Genomic DNA, 18,091 nt, shown 5'->3' on the forward strand with positions numbered 1-18,091 from the left:
CTACGGACACAGTGTAGACATGTCCCCACAAAGAAAAGACCATAAGACCATAAGACATTGGAGCAGAAATTAGGCCATTCGGCCCATCGAGTCTGCTCCGATATTCAATCATGGCTGATAAGTTTCTCAACCCCATTCTCCCGCCTTCTCCCCGTAACCTTTGATCCCCTTACCAATCAAGAACCTATCTATCTCGGTCTTAAATACACTCAATGACCTGGCCTCCACAGCCTTCTGTGGCAATGAATTCCATAGATTCACCACTCTCTGGCTAAAGAAGTTTCTCCTCATCTCTGTTCTAAAAGGTCTTCCCTTTACTCTGAGGCTGTGCCCTCAGGTCCTAGTCTCTCCTACTAATGAAAACATCTTCCCCACATCCAATCTCTCCAGGCCTTTCAGTATTCTGTAAATTTCAATCAGATCCCCCCTCATCCTTCTAAACTCCATCGAGTATAGACCCAGAGTCCTCAAACGTTCCTCATACGTTAAGCCTTTCATTCCTGGGATCGTTCTCGTGAACCTCCTCTGGACCCTCTCCAGGGCCAGAATATCCTTCCTGAGATACGGGGCCCAAAATTGCTCACAATATTCTAAATGTGGTCTGACCAGAGCCTTATAAAGCCTCAGCAGCACATCCCTGCTTTTATACTCTAGTCCTCTTGAAATAAATGCCAACATTGCATTTGCCTTCCTAACTACTGACTCAACCTGCAAGTTAACCTTAAGAGAATCCTGGACTAGGACTCCCAAGTCCCTTTGCACTCCAGATTTCTGAATTCTTTCCCCATTTAGAAAATAGTCTATGCCTCTATTCTTCCTACCAAAGTGCATGACCTCACACTTCCTCACGTTGTATTCCATCTGCCACTTCTTTGCTCATTCTCCTAACCTGTCCAAATCTTTCTGCAGCCTCCCCACCTCCTCAATACTACCTGTCCCTCCACCTATCTTTGTATCATCTGCAAACTTAGCCAGGATGCCCTCAGTTCCTTCATCTAGATCATTAATGTATAAAGTGAAAAGTTGTGGTCCCAACACTGACCCCTGCGGAACTCCACTAGTCACCAGCCGCCATCCTGAGAAGGACCCCCTTATCCCCACTCTCTGCCTCCTGCCAGACAGCCAATCTTCTATCCATGCTAGTACCTTGCCTCTGACACCATGGGCTCTTATCTTACTGAGCAACCTCCTGTGCGGCACCTTGTCAAAGGCCTTCTGGAAGTCCAAGTAGATAACATCCATTGGCTCTCCTTTGTCTAACCTACTCGTTACCTCCTCAAAGAATTCTAACAGATTTGTCAGGCATGACCTCCCCTTGATGAAACCATGCTGACTTTGCCCGATTTTACCATGCACTTCCAAGTATTCTGAAATCTCAGCCTTAATAATGGACTCTAAAATCTTACCAACGACCGAGGTCAGGCTAATCGGCCTGTAATTTCCTGTTTCTGCCTCACTCCCTTCTTAAACAGGGGGTTACATTAGCGATTTTCCAGTCCTCTGGGACCCTCCCTGACTCCAATGATTCCTGAAAGATCACCACTAACGCCTCCACTATCTCTTCAGCTATCTCCTTCAGAACTCTGGGGTGTAATCCATCTGGTCCAGGAGATTTATCCACCTTCAGACCTTTCCGTTTTCCTAGCACCTTCTCCTTGGTAATGGCCACCATACTCAGCTCTGCCCCCCGACTCTCTTGAATTTTGGGGATGTTACTCCTGTCTTCCACCATGAAGACTGACGCAAAGTACCTATTCAGTTCCTCCGCCATTTCTTTGTTCCCCACTACTACTTCTCCAGTGTCATTTTTCAGCGGCCCAATGTCCACTTTTGCCTCTCTCTTAACCTTTATATATCTAAAAAACTCTTGCAATCTTCTTTTATATTACTGGCTAGTTTACCCTCATATTTAATCTTCTCGCTCCTTATTTCTTTTTTAGTTGTCCTCTGTTGGGCTTTGTAGGCTTCCCATTCCCCTGGTTTCCCACTGCTCTTCGCCGCATTGTATGCTTTCTCTTTAGCTTTTATGCTGTCCCTGAGTTCCCTTGTCAGCCATGGTTGCCTCGTCCTCCCTTTAGTATGCTTCTTCTTCCTAGGGATGGATTTTTGCTGTGTCTCCCAAATTACTCCCAGAAACTCCTGCTGTTGCTGTTCCACTGTCTTTCCTGCTAGGCTCATCTCCCAGTCAATTCTGGCCAGCTCCTCCCTCATGCCTCTGTGGTTGCCTTTATTCAACTGTATGTGGCGAATAAATTTGTAACACACAAGTGTCAGGCAATGACCATCTCCAACGAGAGAGACTCACCATCACCCCTTGACGTTCAATGGCATTACCATCACTGAATCCCCCACTATCAACATCCTGGGGGTTACCATTGACCAGAAACTGAACTGGATTAGCCAAATAAATACCGTGGCTACTAAAGCAGGTCAGAGGCTAAGAATCCTGTGGTGAGTAACTCACCTCCTGACTCCCCAAAGTCTGTCCACCATCTACAAAGTGCAGGTCAAGAGTGTGATGGAATACTTCCCTTTTTCCTGGATGAGTGCAGCTCCCACAACACTCAAGAAGCTTGACACCATCCAGGACAAAGCAGCCCAATTCATTGGTACCCCATCCACAAACATTCACTTCCTCCACCACCAACGCACAGTAGCAGCAGTGTGTACCATCTACAATATGCACTGCAGGAATTCACCAAGGCTCCTTAGACAGCACCTTCCAAACCCACAACAACTACCATCTAGAAGGACAAGGGCAGCAGATAGATGGGAACATCACCACCTGGACATTCCCCTCTAAGCCACTCACCATCCTGACATGGAAATATATCGCTATTCCTTCAATGTCGCTGGGTCAAAATCCTGGAAACCCTAACAGCACTGTGGGTGTACCTACACCACATGCACCCCAGCGGTTCAAGAAGGCAGCTCACAACCACCTTCTCAAGGGCAGCTAGGGATGGGTATTAAATACTGACCCAGCCAGTGAAGCCCACATCCTGTGAATGAATAGTAAAAAATCGTAGCCAACTCACACCTTCATAATTTCCTTTGTTTAGATTTGGGACCCTAGTTTCAGATCTGAGTACTTCACTTTCCATCCTACTGAAGAATTCTACCAAGTTATGGTCACTCTTCCCGAAAGGACCCCGCACAACAAGATTATTAACCCCTTCACATTGCACAATACGAAATCTAGGATAGCCTGTTCCCGAGTTGGTTCCTCAACATACTGGTCTAAAAACCATCTCGTACACCATCCATGAATTGATCTGCCACAGTGTTATTGCTAATTTGGTTTGCCCAGCCTATGTGTAGATTAAAGTCACCCATGATTACTGCAGCACCTTTGTTATATGCATCTCTAATTTCCTGTTTAATGCCATCCCCTACCTTATCACGATTGTTTGGAGGCCTACAGACAACTCCCACTAATGTTTTCCACCCCTTGTGGCTTCTTAGCTCCACCCAGATTGGTTGTACATCTGGATTTTGAGCCAATATCTTTTCTCACTATTGTACGGATTGCATCCTTAGCTAACAATGCCATGCCATCTCCTTTTCCATTTTGCCTGTCTTTCCTAAATATTTTATAGGCCGTGTATAATAAAAGGAGAGCCTTTAAAGGAGGAACAGAGAAGTCTCGATGTATATGTACACAGGTCATTGGAGATGGCAGGGCATGTAGAGAGAGCAGTTAATAAAGCATATCGTATCTTAGGCTTTATTAATAGGGGCATTGAGTACAAGAGTAAGGAGGTCATGTTGAACTGTATAAGAGATTAGTTAGGCCTCATCTGGAGTACTGTGTCCAGTTCCAGGTGCCATAGTTGAGGAAGGATGTGAAGGCATTGGAGCGGGTACAGAGCAGACTCTCGAGAATGATTCCTGGGATGAAGAACTATAGCCATGAGGATAGTTTGGAGAAGTTGGAACTGTTTTCCTTGGAGAAAAGAAGGCTGAGAGGAGACTTGATAGAGGTATTCAAGGACCTTAGGGGTATGGACAGGGTAAATAGTAAGAAGCTGCTCCAGCTCAAGAGAGCATCAAGAACTAGAGGACACAGATTCAAAATAATTCGCAAAAGGAGTAAATGTGATGTGAGGAAAAATCTTTTCACCCAGATGGTAGCTGGAGTCTGAAACAAACTTCCTGAAAGGGTGGTGGAAGCAGGTTCGATCGAGGTATTCAAAAGGGAATTGGATTTCAACCTAAGAGAGAGAATGTGCAGGGTTACAGAGATAAGGCAGGGGAGTGGGTCTAGGTGGAATGCTCTTTCAGAGAGCCAATGCAGACTTGATGGGCTGAATGGCCTCCTTCTGCAATGTAAAGATTCTGTGATATCGAATACCCTTAGATAGTCAGATCCCAGTCTTGGTCACCCTGCAACCATGTCACCATAACTGCAATCATACCATACCCATTTACATCTATTTGTGCTGTTAATTTGTCTATCTTATTGTGAATGCTCCGTACATTCAGATACAGTGCTTTTAGATTTGTCTTTTTAACATTGTTACACATTTTTTGTACCAAGGCCCTATTTGCTGCTAGCCCCTGTTTCCTCTGCCTTCCACTTTTGCTTTTTATTGTTCTGTCTTTCATTTCTATCTTTTTTTCCCTCTCTCCTGTCCCCCTGCTCAGGTTCCCATCCCCCAGCCACTCCAGTTTAAACCCTCCCCCACAGTAACTGTGAGGATATTGGTCCTGGTCCTGCTGGGGTGCAACCCGTCCAGCTTGTACAGGTCCCACCTTCCCCAGAATCGGTCCCAGTGCCTCAGGAATCTAAATCCCTCCCTCTTACACCATCTCTCCAGCCACACATTCACCTGGTCTATTCTCCTAGTCCTGATCTCACTAGCACGTGTCACCGGGAGTGATCCTGAGATTACTACCTTTGAGGTCCTGCTTTTTAATTTATTTCCTAGCTCTCTATATTCTGTTTTCAGGGCTTCATCCCTCTTTTTACTTATGTCATTGGTGTTGATATGGACCACGACCTCTGCCAGTTCACCCTCCCCCTTTAGAATGATCTGCAGCCACTCAGTGATATCCTTGACTCTGGCACCAGGGAGGCAACACATCATCCTGGTGTCACGCCTGCAGCCACAGAAACATGTGTCTGTTCCCCTTCTGATAGAATCCCCCATCACTATCGCTCTCCCACTCTTCTATCCCCCATCACTATCGCTCCCCCACCAACCCCGATCCCCCTGTGCAGCTGAGCCACTCGTAGTGACACAGGCTTGTCTCTTGCCGCATTCCCCTGAGAAACCATCTCCCCCACCAGTGTCCAAAACGGAAATTCTGTCAGAGAGGGAGATGGACTCAGGGAACTCCTACACTACCTGCCTAGTGCTTTTACTCTGTCTGGTGGTCACTCATTCCCTGTCTGCCTGTGCACTCTTTACCTGCAGTGTGAGCACTTCACTCTATGTGCTAATCCATGAAGGCCTCATCCTTGCAGATGCTCCACATTGACTCCGGGTGCGGCTGCAGCTCCGAAACACAGATTTCGAGTAGCTGCAGCTGGAGACACTTGCTGCACATGTGGTTGCCCTGGACACTGGAAGTGCTCCTGACTTCCCACATTGCACAGGAGGCGCATTCCACTTGGCCGAGCTTCCCGACCATGACTTACCCTTATATTACTCCCTTTAATTTTACCTCCTCTAGTGTAAGGAATATTAAATGTATACTAGGGACATCACATCTTGGACTTTAAACACGACTTAATCTGAACTATAGACCAATTTTTACTCTGAAAGGCTGGACTTTAGAAATAATTCCCAGGTGCTATTTACCAAGGCTGCCGCTCCTCTCGCTCGGGTCTCAGGCCTGGTTCCCCTCGCCCTTTAAGGACACCGCTCCTCTCGCATCATCAAGTGTCAAAAACAAAAGCAAAGGAGCACCCCTTTCCCTTCCTCCCCAAACTCCTTTAATCACCCAACACCCAGCTGTCTACACTAAGTCGCAGTCAATAGCACAAACAGATTTTTTTTCTTTACACAGCGAGTTATGATGAGGGACGCACTGCCTGAAAAGGTGGGGGAGGCAGATTCAATACTACATTTCAAAAGGGAATTGGATAAATACTAGTAAAGTGTGACGGGCCAGAACTGAACACACTGTATATTTTTATATGATATATCCCCGTGGCTATTTCTTAATTTTACAACGCACCTTTTGGCTGAACAAAGGCCGTTACGATAGCTGACCATCAGAGGGCTGTGGAGGCCGGGTCGTTCAGTATATTCAAGGCTGAGATCGACAGTTTTTAATCTGGAATCAAGGGTTATGGGGAAAAGGCAGGAAAGTGGAGTGGAGGATTCTCAGATCGGTCACGATCTCATTGAATGGCGGAGCAGACTTGATGGGCCGAATGGCCTAATTCTGCACCTATGTCTTATGGTAAAGCCCAACCAGAATCGCTCCCCCATCTCCCCCATCCCCCAACACGCCGGACCAGAACACATCTGGACAAGTGTGATGTGCAAAAACTGGGACTTACCCTTAGCGCCTTGCTGAGTGCTGGTGGGGGGGGGGGGGGGGGGGGGGGGGGGTGGGGGGGAGTACGGGGACGAGAAGGAGGAAGTTCGAGGACGAGAAGGAGGAAGTTCGAGGGCGAGAAGGAGGAAGTACGAGGGGGAGGAGGCGGAGGAAGTACGAGGGGGAGGAGGCGGAGGAAGTACGAGGGGGAGGAGGAGGAAGTACGAGGGGGAGGAGGCGGAGGAAGTACAAGGGGGAGGAGGAGGAAGTACGAGGGGGAGGAGGCGGAGGAAGTACGAGGGGGAGGAGGAGGAAGTAGGAGGGGAAGGAGGAGGAAGTACAAGGGGAAGGAGGAGGAAGTACAAGGGGAAGGAGGAGGAAGTACGAGGGGGAGGAGGACGAAGTACAAGGGCGAGGAGGAGGGAGTATGGGGGAGAATGCTGCAAGGTATAAGAGGGGGTGCAAGGTGTAAGGGAGGGAGTTTCTTGCAGAAAGAGGAAATAAGGGGGTAAGGGTTGAAGAGGAAGTAGCGGGATGATGTCCAGGTGAACGTGCAAGGGAGGGGGTCTCTGGAGTTAATGACTGCCTCCTGGGGGCCGAACTGAGGATGGGCGTGGTAGGGGGAATGGTGAGTGCGAGAGGAGGAAGAGGGAACCTGTAGGGTGGGAGGGTGAGGGTGCGTCGGTAACAGTAGAAGGGGTGGTGAGGGTGGTTGGTGGGGACTCGGAGGCTGACACGGACCCTCGGGGTGGGAAAGAGGAGGTTGGAGAGGTTGATGTGGATGGGGGTGGGATTCTCAGGGAAGTAGGGAATATTCATGTTCACCTGGACACCCTGGAATGGCAAGGGTTTGGGTTGGTAGGTGACGGTGGGGAGGTGGAAGGTGATGCCAGGAGGGGTTGACATTGATGGGGGGAAAGGACATGGGTGTCAGGGGAGGGGAAAAGACAGGGGAGCTGATCAGAAACTTGACAACTACCATGTTTGTCACATCGAAAGTGAGCGGAGCCTCATGTTGGACAGACACAGGTGCTGCATGGGAGTGTGGTCAGTGGATGGGGGGAGATGCAGGTCAGCTCAGATGGACAACGGAAAGTGAACCCCAGCAGGCAGCATTGAAAATGCTCAGGACATCGAGGTGGGTGTGATGGAGGAAGGTTCCGCATGTGGGAGAGTGTGCTTGCACGAGGTTCCGAAAGGCCCTGCCTCACACACACACACACTTCTCCCTCCAGATCCAGAATTTCTTAACCTTTCTAGGCGCTGCCCTGACATCCGCAGCAGGGGTGGAGACGGCCTATGCAATGGTTGGGCCCTGTTGCCTCTGACGACTTCGACCTACCATCTGGAGAGCCGAGGCCTTGAGGGCCCTGGTTTGCTTTGGCTGTCCTCCTGTGGGCCGGCTGCTCCCTCCGCGGTGATTGAGGACGAGGTTAAGGGGGTCACAGACAAAGAGGACCCGGAGGGAGCAGACAGCGTCTGAGGTTCTTGAATGGATGACCCTGGGTGTCCAGCTGCCGCTCCTCCTCCCTTCGGGTGCCCAAGGGCCCCGGCCTGAGCAACTGGAGGGACATCAAGGTGGCCCACTTGCCGCTGCAGGAACTCACCCATGGCCACCACGATGGAGTGCAGGGCTATGTGCATCTCTGCATTCTACTGGACCACAGTCTCAATGACATCCACCATCCTTCCCATGGAGACCTCAATGCACACACGTGGGCACCACTTCATCAGAGAGCAGCCGGACGCACTCCTCCGACTCGCGTGTCATTCTGTTGAGGGTTTCCAACAGCTCTGTGTGATGTTCCCCCGCCTTCTGCTGACTCTCCAGGATGAATGGGAAGGCCGAATCCAGAGGCTCATCATCTGACTCGGGCCTCACAGATGCCTCTTCCCCAGCAGTCCTCCGAATGCCGGGGAGCTCGGCTGAACCTGCCTCCTCCTGCTGCGGACATATGTCCGTGTGGTGACCACCAGATTGTGAACCCGAGCCTGCTCTAGATCTAGGTCCCACCGAGGTGTGTGTCTCTGTGCTGGTGCAGGGTGTGGGTAAGCGCTGTGATGGGTCTTCCAGGCTGCTTATTTCCAGCTCTTCAATGGAGGAGGTGTCCTCTTGGCTGGAGGTGAGGATGTGGACGGAGCTGAGGGACTGGCTGGCTGAGGGTGTCGGTCACTTGGCAGAGCTCCCTGTGAACCAAAGTAGAGATAATGAGTGCATGGCAGCAGAGGCAAAAGCAGGAGAGAGAGAGACACTCACAGTTGCGTTGAGAGAGGGATGATGTGGTGCAGGATCCTCACGTGGGTGTTCACCGCTGACCTCACTGTCACCACAGGCACGGTCCCCACCCTCACCAGTCAGCGCGATGACTCATTCCTCAAAGTGAGTGAGGGGCCTAATGTGGGCCACTCCACCCCCCCGGTCTGGGACCTCTCCCTGCTGATGTGAGCCAGCTTCTCCTGCATGAAAACAGATGGAGGGAGTGTGAGCAGGACACAGGGCACTGAGGGGAATGTTTGTGTGGTGAGCGGAGACATGGACGGGATGAGGATGTGAGCTCCAGAGGGTATGAGCCTGATAGAGATGTGAGGGTGTGTGTGAGAGTTAGTGGTGTTGTCCCTTGAGGTGTGAGATCCCTGAAGATGTGTGATGGGTTTGAGAGTTGAGAGTGATGGAGTGGTTGACTTACCCTGATGGAACAGATGAGAGCATCCATCCTCTTCCTGCACTGGATGGCTGACCTCCCCTGTGTTCCAGCGGTGCTGACTGTCACTGTCACCGCTTCCCAGGCCGGATTGGTGACTCTGCTGGATCTCATGCGGCCAGGAAGGGGGTAGGGGACATCCTGGTGACCTTCCACTGCATCCAGCAGGCGCCCCAGAGAGGCATCACTAAATTTGGGGACTGGCATCTTCCTGGTTTTCAGGGCCATCTGTTGCCTGGAGAGGGGACGTGCCAGGAAGGGGGTCAATGTGGCACGAATACCCGCCGTTGCAGCCAGCGGGTCAAAGTCTTTTTTCACCCCTGCCACCACACTTGGTGCATGTATGGGACGATTCAGGCCAGCGAGTCCACTAAGGCAATGACCTCTCAACACTCCTTTTAGCCCATAATGGCGGAGACGTTAGCAGATCTGAAGGCCAATCCAAATTCCCGACACTGGGTAAACATCCTTTATCGACGGCCTTGTGGAGAGCTAAGGTCACATGACCTTAGGCTCTGGCTTGTTGAACACGTTAATATTGCCTTCCTGAGCTGCAAGCCAGCCTGTTGCTTTAACAACTGACCGGCAGGCCACACAGCGGGAGCTCTGGCCAGGCTGGACAACTGGTCCCTACCATCACCTCCAAACTGATTCATCTCTGCGGCCGATTTCGTCTTGCAAAGTCAGCCCCACCAGAAAAGCAAATCTTACACCATTGGTTTTCAGCTCATTGACCTCCATGAAGACATTGCTACTGGGACTTGGATTCTGGACTCTGGAGCTCATGTGAATCAATATTTATTTTCTCGGTGGTCTCTGTACTTTTAAAGCTTCTCTATCCCTCTCTTTAATATACGAGTGCGGAGGGGGATGCTGCCGCCCCTCCTTTTTACGGTTTTTGAACGTGTGCAATAAACTAACCTTCTGAGTTCATCCTGCTTCAAGTCTGCTGTGGGGTTATTAGTAGAAATTGGATCGCACAAAACCCGAGGGGGGGGCGGGGAAATATGCCAGCCCTTATTCAAAAGGAAACAAATCAAAAATCCTTTTTGTTTACAGACGGGTGCTGAGGGGAAAAATTAGTCACGTTTGAACGGGTCACCCCATCCTGTCTGTAACAAAAATTGGAGGGACTGTGGGGAAGAAGCAGTGGCGTGGGTGTGGGGGTTAGTGCGGCTAATTGGATTGCTCTTTCAGTGAGCCAGCACAGGCACAATGGCCTGGATGGTCTCCTTCTGTACTGTAAGATTCAATGAGTCTGTAAGTGGTACCTTAACTTCCTACTTTCAGACAGAACACAACGCACTAACATACCACACGCAGCAACATAATAATGAACTTTAAACAACTGTACAAACTCCTGTGTCTCCTGTGAGACTGAGGATAAAAATCTCAATAAAAGGAGATGCTGGGCCTTAGATTTCCCTGAAGGTTACAGGTATGTGAAAGAGGAAAGCTTCCTGTTACCTGCAGCGTGTGTCCCTGGTGGCTGCTTGCCAGGTCCACACTGCCTCTGAAAATCCATCTAAGGCTAATGCTTTTGAGGCTGCGATGGTAACAATTCTGCATTGCAGCCCGAGATATAAGGGAATGCTCGAATTCTCTCTAATAACAGTCAGACAGCTGGAGGTTAAGGAGTGGCTGAGAACGCTCCTGATGGGTTAGCCAATATTCATCCCTCAATTGCCACCGAACCCAAACAATTTCTTTTTTCCCCAAGCTCTTCATTCAACACGTTTGCTGCTCATGGGGTCTTGCTGTTCATAAAACAGGCTGATGTGTTTACCTACATCAATGATGGCTACACTTGAAAATGAAGTCATTGGATGTAAAACTGACATGAGAAGAATTTATTTTTTCTCCTTAAATGTAGAAGATTGTTGTGTTCAAAGGGGGCAGTGGAAGTAAACTCAATAGTAACTTTCAAAAAGGAATTAGATAAATACTTGAAAGGGACAGCGAATGAGATTGGAAAGGGAATGGGATTAACTGGATAGCTCTTTCAGAGCACTAGTGCTGGGACAATAGGATAAATGGCTTGCTTCTGTGTTATATCATTCTATGATCTAAGAACAGTCCTCTGGAAACTTTAGGCATTTGATACAGTATTTCAACAAACTTATGAAAAGTATTTAATCAGTAGAATAAGTGTTTCACTGATAAGTTCAATAATGAGTTGATGAAAACGTTTATTAGGAGGGACGAGACTACGAAGAGATTTAAAATGTCTTTGTCTATAAAACAAGTAACGTAATTAGCTATAATCCACATAAGGACCAGAGGCATCTCTCTCCATTAGAGAGAGAGAGAGAGAGAGAGAGAGATGATTATGTATAGCTTGAGGGGCAGTATATGTCCATTCCAACAAGAAAAGACACTGTTGGACCTGGTTCTTGGAAATGAGGTGGACCAAGTAGATCAAGTGTCAGTGGGGGAACATTGAGGAGACAGTGACCATTGTATTGTACATTTTAGGATGATGATTAACTGGAGGAGAGCTGATTTTGATGAGCAAGAACAGAGTTGGGCCAGATGGACTGGAATGAAAGATTGGCAGGAAAAACTATAACTGAACAATGGGCTACCTTCAAAAAAGAATTGGTTCGGGCACAGTCAAGGTATATTCCATTGAAAGGGAAAGGTAGGGCAAATAAATCCAGAGCTTCTTGGATGAAAATGGAGGTAGAAATGAAGAAAAAGAAGAAAAAGTGCACTTATGACAGGTGTCAGGTCGCAAATACAATTGAGAACCAAGAGGAATACAGAAGGTTCAGAGAGGAGGTGGGAAAACATATTAGAGAAGCGAAGAGGGATTATGAGAAAAGGCAGCCAACATAAAGGGGAATCCTAAGGTCTTCTACAGGCATATAAATAGTAAAAGGGTGGTAAAAGGAGAAGTAGGGCCAAATAGGGACCTAAAGGGAAATTAAACATGGATGAAGGACCATTGGCTGAGGGATTAAATGAATTCTTTGCATCCGTCTTTACCAAGGAGGTAGATGCTACCCAGGCCAAGGTGACAGATGAGGAAACTCTGTCACTCGAAGGGTTCAAAATTGATAAGGAGCAAGTGTTAAATAAACTGTCAGTACTTAAAATTGACAAGGCACTGGGACCGGATGAGATGTAGCCAAGGATATTGAAGGAAGTGAGAGTTGAAATAGCAGGGGCACTAGCCATAATCCTTCAGACTTCCTTAGACTCAGGGAGGTGCCAGAGGGCTGGAGAATTGCAAACATTACACCCTTGTTCAAAAAAGGTTGTAAGGATAAGCCCAGCAATTACAGACCAGTCAGTTTAACTTCAGTGGTGGGCAGGATTCTAGAAACAATTATTCAGGATAGAATTAGTAGTCACGTGGAAAAATATGGGTTGATAAGGAAGAGCCAGCATGGATTTCTAAAGGGGAAATTGTGTTTAACTAACTTGCTGGAGTTTTTTTGAAGAGGTAACAGAAAAGGTTGATGAGGGTAATGCTGTTGATGTGGTGTACATGGACTTTCAAAAGGCATTTGATACAGTGCCACACAACAGACTGGTGAGAAAAGTTATTGCTCATGGAATAAAAGGGACAGTGGCAATATGGACACAAAATTGGCTGAAAAATAGGAAGATGAGAGTAATGGTCAACGAATATTTTTCGGGCTGGAGGAAGGTTTGTAGTGGAGTTCACCAGGGGTCGGTATTGGGATCCTTGCTTTTCCTGATATATATTAATGATCTAGATCTTGGTGTGCAGGGGACAGTTTCAAAGTTTGTGAGTGATACGAAGCTTGGGAGTGCTGTAAACTGTGAGGAGGACGGTGTGGAACTTCAAGAGGACATAGACAAGTTGGTGGAGTGGGCAGATAGGTGGCAGATGAAGTTCAATGAGGAGAAGTGTGAGGTGATGCATTTTGGTAGGAAGAACATGGACAGACAATATTAAAAAAGGGGTGAAATTTTGAAGGGGGTGCAGGAGCAGAAAGACCTGGGTATATATGTGCATAGATCATTGAAGGTAGCAGGACAGGGGGAGGTAGCAGTTAATAAAGCACATGGTATCTATTAATAGGGGCATAGAGTACAAGAGCAGGGAAGTTATGCTAAATTTATATAAGACACTCATTAGACCCCAGCTGGAATATTGTGTACAGTTTTGGGCACCATATGTAGGAAGGATGTGAACAGATTGGAGAGAGTACAGAAGAGGTTTACAAGAATGGTTCCAAGAATGTGAATGTGAATGTGATTGGAGAGGTTGGGACTGTTCTCCTTGGAGAGAAGGTGGCTAAGAGGAGATTTGATAGAACTGTTCAAAATCATGAGGGGGCTGGACAGAGTAGATAGGAAGAAGCTGTTCCCACTCGTAAAAAGATCAAGAGCAAGAGGGCACAGATTTAAAGTGATTTGCAAGAGAAGCAAATGTGACGTGAGAAAAAACTTTTTCACACAATGGATGGTTTGGATCTGAAATGCAACTGCCTGGAAGTGTGGTGGAGGCAGGTTCAATTGAGGCATTCAAGAGAGCATTAGATGATTATTTGAATAGAAACAATGTGCAGGGGTATGGGGGAAAAGCAGGACAATGGTACTAGGTCATAACGTTCATTTGGAGAGTCGATGCAGACATGAATGGCCTCCTTCTGTGCCATTAAAATTCTGTGATTCTGTGAAGTAATTAGGAAAGCTAATAGAATGTTATCGTTCATTGTGACGGGAATTGAACACAAAAGTAGGGAGGTTATGCTTCAGTTGTACAGGACGCTGATGAGACCATATCTGGAGTATTGTGAACAGTGCTGGTCTCCTTAATTACGGAAAGATGTAAGTGAATTGGAAGCAGTTCAGATGGGGCTTTACTAGATGAGTACCTGGAATGGGCCGGTTGTCTTAACAGGAAAGGTTGAACAGGCTGGGCTTGTACCCAGTGGAGTTTAGAAGAGTGAGGGGTGACTTGACTGAAACCTTTAAGATCCTGAGGGGACTTGAGAGGGTGGATGTTTCCTCTTGTGGGAGAATCTAGAACTAAGATTCACTATTTAAAAATATGGATTCGCTCATTTAAAACAAGAGATGAGGAGAAATTTTTTCTCTCAGAATGCCGAGAATCTATGGAACTCTCTTCCTCAAAAGGCGGTGGAAGCAGAGCCTTTGAATATTTTTAGGGCAGATTCCTTATTAACAAAGGTTATCAGGGATCGGCAGGAACGTGGGGTTGAGGTTACAATCAGATCAGCCTTGATCTTGTTGAATGGAGGAGCAGGCTCGAGGGGCCGAGTGGCCTACTCCTGCTACTAACTCGCATGTTTGTATGTTAAATCTGTGTCCCCTGGTTACTGACCCTGCAAATCTTTCCTTTCCAAGTACATGTCCAATTTTGCTTGCAATGATTCTTGCAAATCAACCAGCAAAGTTAAAGAAATAAAACAGATTTTCTGAAATCCTAAAGCTTCCTTCTCCCTTTTCTGAATATACATCTCGGAGATTTCCACTGTACATACCTGGTTAGGTGTTACTACAGGAGCAAGGTGTGCCTGAAACGTACTCCTCCGATCTGTGATTGGTTCCCCATGGATTATTGGTGGAAGCTGCTCATCTGGAAGTTGATGGGAGAATCACATGGTGAGTCACATGTCAAATGATGTTTCTATTACCTGCATAGCGCTATTGCTGTCACTCTTAAGGGGCATGACAGGGTAGGTGCTAGGAGGCTGTTTCCCCTGGATATGGAGATTAGTGGTCACTGTTTCAGGATAAGCGGTCGATCATTTAAGACTGAGGCGAGGATAAATTTTTTTCACTCGGAGCTGTGAATCTCTGGAATTCTGTAGCCCAGACAGTTGTGGATACTCGGTCGACGAGTATATTCAAGACCGAGACCGTTGGATTTTTCGAGGGATGTGGGGATTGTGAGGCAAGGTAGAGCTGAGGTGGAAAATCAGTCATGATGTTATTGAATTAGAGAAAGGACTCGAGGGGCTATATGGCCTACTCCTGGTTCTATTTCCTACACTTTTACTGAAAATCATGGCGCCGTATAGCACAGATGGGGGCCATTTGGCCCATTATGCCGGTGCTGGCTCTTTGAGAAAGCTATCCAATTAGCCCCATTCCCCTTGAGAATTTTTCCCCGAATAATCCTGAAATTGCTTATTTTAAATTCTGAGAGATAATCCAGCTTTGAGCCCTTGTCACGTTGCAAGATCCCTTGGCTAAGAACCATGGAAAGGATGAGATATTATATTTTGAAATGCATTTTGAATTAAAGCTCGCTTTAAACTGATGAGGGGTTTTGATAAACAAGAGAAGTCTTTTCCACAGGCAGGAGAGTGGCTAACCAATTGATACAGATTGAAGGTAACTGGCAAAAGTAGCAGAGGGGAGATGAGGAGAATTTTTTTTTAAGCAAGTGGTTAGGATCTGGAATGCACTTCCTGAAAAGGCGATGAAAGATTCAATAGTGGAGGCAGGTTCAGTTGAGGCATTCAAGAGGGCATTGGATGATTATTTAAATAGAATCAATGTGCAGGGTTACGGGGAAAAGGCAGGAGATTGGCACTGAGTTAAAATGCTCAAGAGAGCCGGTGCAGACACGATGGGCTGAATGGCCTCCTTCTACACTAGAACAATCCTGTGAAAAGGAAATTGGATAAATACTTGAAGGGGAAGAATTTGCAGGATCATGGGGAAGGAGCAGGGGGAGTGGGATTAATTGGAATGCTCTTTCAAAGAGCTGGCAGCGTCATGATAGGCCAAATGGCCTCTTTTTGAGCAGAATTAAGCTCTGATTCTCCTTACCTGGTCTGCCCTGCATGGGACTCCACACCCACAGCAATGCGGCTGACTCTTAACTGCCCCCGAAACGGCCTCGCAAGCCACTCAGTTCAAGGGCAATTAGGGATGGGCAACAAATTCTGGCCTCGCCAGTGACACCCGCATCCCCATGAAAGAATAAAGAAAAAGAAATTCACTCTCCAGGAACTAGTCCAAAGTGATTCTTAGCTCGCTTCTACTTTTCCGGACGGATCACTTCCAATCCCTGAACTGACTTCCACGGTGTGGGTTACCCCGTAGATCCCTCCCTCTAACTAAAGCAGGGGAAATCTTCCTTGTATCCAGGTAGAAATGCTAATTAGCTATCCTTTAGACCCACCCCCAACTTCATTCTATCTTGAAACTAAACAGATAGTTTAAGGAATAATCGTTGTCGAAACCTGACATTCCTAACACCTTCTTTGACTTTAGAAACCAATAGCCTATCCACCATTAGCACAAATGCATCGTTTACAGGCCAGAACGCCTTGCAACTTTCCCCCAGTAAGACAACCTGGACTCCCACTTAACCTTTAACAACCAAGTCCCCCAGGCTTGCTGTCAGCAGAATTCCAAGCAGATCACATGACCCCCCCCTTCATTCCTCCATTTTAAGCTAAATTAAAGACACAGTCCCAAAGCATAGCATCTTGCAAAACCTCACATTCATAACCAATTCTATGACGGATTTCATGGAGCTACCCACATCAACATGAAAAGCGTTAATAATTAGAACCCTATTCAGAGTACAAAAGTAAGAACACTCATTAGTTTCACGACTTCAATGCCATTTTAAGGCACACAAATGATTGATACCATACATCTTTGCTGTATTATCTCGCATTTGTTAAGTATTCTGGGAGGTTTTAGCTTGCAGAAGATGGCATCCTCAACAATAACTTTTATAGTATTTATATTGTAAAGAACATATCATTTTATTTCTGTTGGACTGTTGTAAAGAACATATCTTTTTATTTCTGTTGGACTGCGGATTAAAGTTACAATGGCTGCAGTTTGAAAGACTTGTCTACTGGAACAGTGTGAGGGATATATACAATGTTGCTATCCTAGAACGGAGTGTGCCATGAAAGACAGGATGGTGCTGAGGAGGAGTCCAGTTTAATGGGGAACTGCCTGGCAACAATGTTTGAATTGGCTCCTGGCCAAGTGACCAGGGATTGCGTGAGAGCAGTGCAGCAGAATAGCTCCTAGCCTGAACAAAAAAAGACCTAAAACCTCTGTCTCCTGTGTGAGTAATGTTCCTTTAATTCTATAATAATAGCTAGCTGTTTTTTTCCCTCATATCTCTGTACCCTGCTCTCTCGCTGAAAACCCCTGTCAAGAGGCAAAGGGGAAAATCACTGTCAGAGACATTGAAAGGCAAGTGCTCAATCAGTGAACTAAATACTGAAAGTGCTAGAAGACCACCTCGTGTCATTAACAAGAACAGAAAGGAATTTGGAAGACATCGATCAAAATCAACCCATTGAGCCCTATACTCCGGAATTGGTGCTAGTGAACTGTTTCATTCAACCTTTAAAATCCACAACAAAAACAGAATTACCTGGAAAAACTCAGCAGGTCTGGCAGCATCGGCAGAGAAAAAAAGAGTTGACATTTCGAGTCCTCATGACCCTTCAACAGAACTGAATGAATGTTAGAAGAGGGGTGAAATATAAGCTGGTTTAAGGTGGGTGGGGGGGGAGTGGTTGGGGTGGTGTGGTTGTAGGGACAAGCAAGCAGTGATTTTGATTATCTGCTCCTATCACTGCTTGCTTGTCCCTACAACCACACCCCCCACCCCCAACTTCTCCCCCACCAACGCACCTTCCCCACCCCCACCCCCCCCCCCCCCCCCACCTTAAACCAGCTTATATTTCACCCCTCTTCTAACATTCACTCAGTTCTGTTGAAGGGTCATGAGGACTCGAAACGTCAACTCTTTTCTTCTCCGCCGATGCTGCCAGACCTGCTGAGTTTTTCCAGGTAATTCTGTTTTTGTTTTGGATTTCCAGCATCCGCAGTTTTTTGTTTTTATCTCTGTCTTTAAAATCCATGTTTTTGTGTGTCTTATGTCTCTGTATGAGTCTGTAAATGGAGAT

At 47.0% G+C, this 18,091-nt stretch overlaps 1 protein-coding gene across 2 annotated transcripts in view; it reads right to left on the bottom strand.

Annotated features, from left to right (window-relative positions):
* impact (impact RWD domain protein) overlaps positions 1 to 18,091 on the bottom strand; it is a 74,554-nt gene that overhangs the window by 38,045 nt on the left and 18,418 nt on the right. For both annotated transcript variants that reach the window (XM_041190625.1, XM_041190624.1), the window contains exon 7: positions 14,678 to 14,772. In XM_041190625.1, coding sequence (XP_041046559.1) covers positions 14,678 to 14,772 — 95 coding nt within the window. The remainder of the gene's footprint in view (positions 1 to 14,677; positions 14,773 to 18,091) is intronic.

The sequence above is a fragment of the Carcharodon carcharias genome, chromosome 6, assembly GCF_017639515.1.
Source record: "Carcharodon carcharias isolate sCarCar2 chromosome 6, sCarCar2.pri, whole genome shotgun sequence".
NCBI classification, from domain to species: Eukaryota; Metazoa; Chordata; class Chondrichthyes; order Lamniformes; family Lamnidae; genus Carcharodon; species Carcharodon carcharias.